The following is a 6700-nucleotide window of genomic DNA, read 5'->3' on the forward strand; positions in this document are numbered from 1 at the left end:
CCCCTAAAAATAAACAGCTTTCCCCTCTTTCAGCGATTAGCAAGTCTAAAGCTCTTCGATTTTGAAGGAATACTGCTGCTAGGGAGTTAAGTTAATCTTGCAAGGTGACCAGTGAGTCAGCAACCCATTCCATGTCACCATTTAGTCCTTGAGATAGTTTATAGTAGAACTGAGTAGAGGTTGTGATACTGCCAACGCCAGTACCTAGTCTGCCTAGCACTCCTTCTCCAATAACATAAGGAAGAATGGGTACTCTTTTGTTGTGGGGCTTAGGTATAACATAAATGTATAAATCTTATTCAGTGTAGATGGTCATGGGGGCACTAAGAATGAGGGGAAGCACAAAGATTCTGAAGAGCCATTCAAACAACGATAGGCTGAGGTACCACAGACAAAAACTATTCCTGAGGGTAGGCAGACTATTCGTGTGAGAGGAGTTACCCACCTGATTCATTGGGAGTTGGTTGTGTCTATAGTGTTGCTAAATTTTACACAGCTGAGGTTTGAGGCGTGAGTTATCCCCAGATTGGAAATAAGAGGTTCTACTAAAACAGAAGTGGTGTTTATTTCTGTGCTGAAGTTGTCCCATTGTTCAGGTACAGGGATTAAAATGTATGGCCTGAAGTGCAGGGGGAGGCACATCCAACAGCCAAGGCCTCAAGGAACCCAGTGAGGGTGATATCAAATAGGCTTACCAGGCGAGTATGTGTACAGAGGGTTTCATGTAGTTTTGAGAGATCTAGTCCTTTGTAGAGTCTAGGGGTGCTATGTACCCAGGTCAGTTGGGAGATTACTTCCTTTATATGTTTTTTTCTTGCCTGATCTTGAACTCCACCCCCATCAGACATACCAGTATGGGTGAAGTAAGTCCAACAGACAGTGGCTCCAAGTCCTCCAGGACAACTAGGATTAACCATTTTCTCTGTGCAATAATGAGTATTTATTTGCATGCATGCAAAGAGTGGCAGAGTTATAGCAGTTGCGGAGCAAATGGGTGTGGGTGGTGAAGGTGGCGTTTCCCTTAGAAAAACTCTTATACGATGGGGCATTAATATTTCCGGGAAGCCACATTCTCCATAGAAGCTAAAGGGGAGTTACTGGACGTACAGTGGCATGGAGCAGGTTCAATGAGAGTGAAAGGGGGTAACAGAACAGTAAAGAGAAAAATATGATAAGGGAGGGCCATGGGGATTTACAATTTTAGTTACTGTCCTCACAGTTGTTGCTTGAAGAGCAGGCGCAGATCCTCTAGAGGTTCACAGGAATAGCTAGCATTGTCTCCTGGTTTTTCAGGTTCCTTTGGCAGTAACCAGGGTTTGACTCAAGTATGATGTATCCAAGACTCCACTCCAGTCACTTTAACCGTGGTTGAGGTAGATAAAATGACTGGGTAGGGTCCTTCCCAGGATGTATCTAGGGATGGGGAATTAGAGGGAAGGGACTTGACTAATATCATGTCACCAGGGTGGAATAATTTCTTTCCCTCCTTTCAGGGACAGGCTTCTTGTAATGTTTTAAGAACTTGTTGATATTTGGCTAAGGAGGTGATGTCTGCAACTAAGTTGGCCGTCTCTCAGTCAAGCACAAGGTCATTGGTTAGGAAGGGTCATCCATACAGCATTTTGTATGGGCTAAGTCCTGTTTTTTGGGGAGAGATTCAGATTCTTAGTAAGGCTATAGGCAACAGAGCAGGCCATGCAAGGTGGGTTTCCTGGATTAGCTTTTTTAGATGTCATTTGAGTTTTTTTTTTCATTTTCTCAACTTTCCCTAAGGATTGTGGCCTCCAGGCACAGTGTAAGTGATATTGTATGCCTAATGCCTGGGATATTCCTTGGGTTACTGTAGCCTTGAAAACAGGGCCATTGTCACACTGTAAGCCCCAGGGGAGTCCGAATCTGGGATTTATTTCATGAACTAGTACCTTTATTACCTCTGGGGCCTTTTCTGTCCTACAGTGGAAGGCCTCTCCCCAACCAGTAAAAATATCTACTGAAACTAGTAGACACTGAAATCCCTGAGATTTGGGCATGTGGGTAAAATCCAGTTGCCAGTCTTCCCCTGGGTAATGGCCTGTACTTTGTTGTCCTGAAGGAGCTTGGTGATAAGGCAGGGGATTATTTCTTTGGCACACTTCACAGGCCCTGATTATCTGCTTAATAGTTTCGAAAAGGCCTGGTTCAGTAAATAACGATTTGGCCATCTGATGGGTGCTATCAATGCCTAAGTGAAAGGTTTGGTGAAGGGTTTTAAGTAATTTCCATTGGTTAGCTGCAGGCAAAAGTATTTTTCCTTCTTCAGTGGCTAGCCATCCTGAGGGGAGGAAACTATGTCCTCTTGAGGTTCCCCATTCTATTTCTCCTGTTGAGTACTGGGGCTTGGTTTTCCTAAGGGGATTACCCCATACTAGGGGTCCTTCTATAAGGATTTCTAATGGAGGGTCCTGCCTTGTAGCTCTTTTGGCTCCATTATCCACTTGGTCATTCCCCTCTATTTCCCTTTTTCCTTTCTGATGACCCCAGCAGTGTAAAACTGCCACCTCTTTAAGTTTCTGTACAGCCAATAATAATCTCCTAATGGCTTCCTGATGTTTGATAGGTGTTCCCTCAGAAGTTAGGAATTCCCTTTCTCTCCATATTGCTGCCTGGGCTTGGAGGACTAGGTAAGCATACTTAGAGTGTGTAAATATATTTACCCTTTTTCCTTCTCCTAATTTTAGTGCCTGAGTGAGGGCTATTAGTTCTGCCAGCTGAGCGCTAGTTCCTGGAGTGAGGGGATTACTTTCAAGTATTCCATTATCACTGACCACTGCATACCCTGCTTTTTGAAATCCTTTTTCTACAAAGGAACTTCCATCAGTATACAAGTTGAGGTGGGGATCAGTCAAGGGAACCTCTAGAAGGTCCCCTCAAGTGGCATAGGTTTGAGCAATTACTTGTTGACCGTTATGTTCTATCTTTTCTTCATTGTGTGGAAGAAATGTGATTGGGTTAAGAGTTGCACAAGTGCATAGTCACAGCACTGGCCTTTCAAATAATAGAGTCTGATATTTAAGCAAACAGTTGTCTGACAGCCACAAGTTTCCTTTAGCAGTGAGTATGCCATTCACATCATGAGATGTCCACACAGTAAGATCTCTTCCCTGTATTTAACTATTTCAGTTAAATACTCTTTCATACTAAGACTGCTACTGCCGCCACTACCCATAAACAATGAGGCCAACCCTTTGCCACTACATCAGTTTCCTTACTCAGGGAAGCCACGGGTTGCAAGCTGGTCCCTCGAACCTGTGTAAGGACTCCTAGATCTATTCCTGTTTTTTCTGTGACATATAAAGAAAAGTCTTGCCCTGTTGGCAAGCTTAACACTGGGGCTTGGATTAGGGCCTTCTTTAGGGCCCGGAAAGCCGCTTCTGCTTCAGGTGTCCATCTTACTAAATGGGTATTGGCTTTCTGAGTTTCCTTAATTAGTGTATATAATGGTCTGGCTATTTCACCATACCTGGGAATCCGTATTTGGCAGAAGCCTGTTATGCCAAGGAACCCTTTTAGTTGCTTTAGGGTTTTGGGATAAGGATAAGCCATTATAGGCTGGATACATTCCTCACTGAGGGCCTTGGTGTCTTTGGACAATTTTAGCCCTAAGTATTTAACTGGCTGTGAGCAGAGCTAAGCCTTTGGTTTGGAAACCTTGTAGCCACAGGTGGCAAGGAAATTTAAGAGCACTTGGGTGGCTTGATGGCAAAAGGTTTCTGAACAGGCAGCTAAAAGTCAATCATCCACGTACCGAAGGACAAGAGTGTCCAGGTATGAGAATTGGCTCAAGTCTTGGGCTAATGCCTGGCCAAATAGATGGGGGTTATCTCTGAACCCTTGAGGTAAAACAGCCCAGGTGAGTTGAGACATTGGGTTAGAAGGATCTTCGAAGGCAAACAAGAATTGAGAGTCAGGATGTACAGGGATGCAGAAAAAGGCATCCTTAAGGTCCAGGACTGTAAACCACTCTGCTTCCTCTGGTATTTGGGAAAGCAGAGTATAAGGGTTAGGTACAGCTGGGTATAGAGGAACAACAGCCTCATTGATAATGCTGAGATCTTGCACTAACCTCCACTGTCTGTTGGGTTTCTGTACTCCTAAAATTGGAGTATTGCAGGGGCTATTGCATGGTTTTACTAGGCCTTGGGCTTTTAGGTCCTTCACAATTTTTTGGAACCCTTGTTGGGCCTCAGGTCTAAGGGGGTACTGCCTTTGGTAGGGAAAGGAGGTGGAATCCCTTAGTCTAACTTGAACAGGATGGGCATTCTTTGCTCATCCATATTGTCCTTCTGTTGCCCAGACTTCAGGATTAATTGCTTCCTCAAGCAGGGAACAACAAATGGGTGTTCCCTATCCTATGTTCAGGTGTATAAAGGCCCCTGCTTTTGCTAGAATGTCTCTCCCTAACAAAGGAGTGGAGCTTTCAGGCATAATTAGAAAACCATGTGAAAAGAGTAAAGTTCCCCAGTCACAACTTAGTGGCTGGGAGAAGTATCTAGTGACTGGCTGTCCCAGGACCCCTTGGATAGTGATAGATCTAAGGACAGTTGTCCGGGACAGGAGAGTAAGACTGAGAAGGCCGCACCAGTGTCCAGGAGACAGTTAATCTCCTGGCCCTCAATGGTCAAGCATAGCTGGGGCTCTGTGAGAGTGATGGCATGGGCTGGCACTTGCCCCGAGCACTCTCAGTCCTTCTGCTGGATCATCTGGTTAGTGGCTTCTGACTCAGAGGACCTGGGGCAGTGGGCCTTCCAGTGATTCCCTTGACATAAGGGGCATGGACAAGAGGGTGGCTTATTTCTATTTGGACAATCTTTTGTAAAGTGTCCTTGTAGACCACACAGGAAGCAAGCCCTATTAGGCATTCAATTTGCCCAGCCTTTCCATGTTCCAGAGCATCCAAAGTCTGCTTTCCTGAGGGCCATGACTAAAGTGGTGGCCTTTTTTTTAATCTCATTTGTCCCATTCTGCCTGCTCCTCCTCGTCTCTATGATAAAAAACCGAGGTTGCCAAGTTCAATAGGGTTTCTAAGTTTTGCTCCAGGCCTAAGGTGGGCTTTTGAAGTTTTTTTCTAGTGTTTGCAGCTGACTGAGTTATAAACTTATCCTTTAAGATTAGTTGTCCTTCAACAGAGTCAGGTGACAGAGAGGTATGCTTTCTCAATGCCTCCCTTAGTCTCTCCAGAAAGGCGGTAGGATTTTGTTCCTCTCCCTGTGTTATAGTGGACATCATTGAATAATTAATAGGCTTCTTCCTAGTTTTCCTTAGTACTTCTAGCATGCAAGTTAGCAAATGTCAGAGGCACCAATCTCCATGTTCTGATTCTGTGTCCCAATGAGGGTCTACACTGGGAACTCCCTGCTGACCTGTGGGGAATCGTTCTCTTTCCTCTGTTGTCATCCTATCATTGACCTGACTGAGATACCAGAGATCACCAAACTCTTGGGCTGCAGTTATGGTGGCACTTCTCTCATTTGGGGTTAGTGCCTGATTTAGCAGTAACATTATATCTTTCCCTGTCAGATCAGAGGATTGTCCTAACCCTTGTAAAACATCAATATAGCCATCAGGGTTATCTGAGAATTTACCTAGGTCTATTATAATTTGCTTCAAGTCTGAGAGAGAAAAAGTTACATGAACTCTAGCTGGGCTGAATTCTCCTCCCACCGCTTGGAGGGGGCATAATCAGGGAATACTGGCACTCTTTGGTTCATTGTTTACCCCTTTGTCTATCTCTTTTTGGGCCGTTTGTGTTGAAGGGGAGTCCTTATTAGTTGGGGAAGGAGTCGGAGGGACGCCGGGGTTGGGAGGTAGACTCTGAGGGCTTCCTGTAGGGCATAAATCACACTTTTTACATAATTGTGAGTCATCTCTTAATGAAAAGAAAGTTTGTACATATGGCACTTCACTCCATTTGCCTCCTTTTCTACAAAAGAGGTCTAGCTGTAAGATGGTGTTATAATTTATACTTCCTTCAAGAGGCCAGGTTTCTCCCCTTTGAAGAGGATATCATGGCCAGGCAGGCACTGTAGAAGAATATAAGTCATTTCTTTCTTAGCGTCTGAGGGTCAAATTGGTCCCAATTCTCCAGAATACATCTTGGGGGTGTTTTTGCCTTGGGGGAAATGTTTCCCATCTGAAAAAAGAACATAGGGATGACAGCACCCCTAGTCATTTTCCAGTGAGCATTAGTCATAGAGCGTCCTCTATAGTTCTAATGCTGGTCCTAATGTTTATTCTTTTCCAGGGTGCATAACCACCCACGGACATCTGCTTATTGGATTAGTTATGCTTACCAAAGTAGCAGTTCTGCACCCCTTTTCCTGCCTTTGTTGACCACAAAGAAAGGGGTCCAGGCTCCTGGATTCTAGTGGTCCTTTACCAGCGTGTCCAACATTGCCTTTGTGCTCAGGGTTAAGTCCTAGAGCTGGGCTGGGTTCCAGAGTATTTCATAACAACCCAGTTGCCCCATAAAGATGTATTCCCATACACAACAGTACTTATGCAAATTCATTTCAGAGAGGGTGTAGGTAACTTTTTGAGTCAGGATTGAGATAGAGTTTTTGATTCTGTAAGTACTTTAAGTCTTGGCTGAGTGCAAACAGCTCGAACTTTTGAGCAGACCAATTGTTAGGTAATTCTCCTAACTCTGCTTCCACAAGAGTCT

The 6700-nt window shown here is 44.5% G+C and overlaps 1 protein-coding gene across 1 annotated transcript; it reads right to left on the reverse strand.

Annotated features, from left to right (window-relative positions):
* Positions 1 to 1288: 1288 nt before the first annotated feature.
* Positions 1289 to 3582, reverse strand: LOC141410265 (protein NYNRIN-like). Its single transcript, XM_074039147.1, is given in 2 exon segments — positions 1289 to 3082; positions 3222 to 3582. Coding segments are annotated over 2 exon segments (1812 nt in total). The 3' UTR covers positions 1289 to 1631.
* Positions 3583 to 6700: the final 3118 nt, after the last annotated feature.

The sequence above is a fragment of the Macaca fascicularis genome, chromosome 5, assembly GCF_037993035.2.
Source record: "Macaca fascicularis isolate 582-1 chromosome 5, T2T-MFA8v1.1".
NCBI lineage: Eukaryota > Metazoa > Chordata > Mammalia > Primates > Cercopithecidae > Macaca > Macaca fascicularis.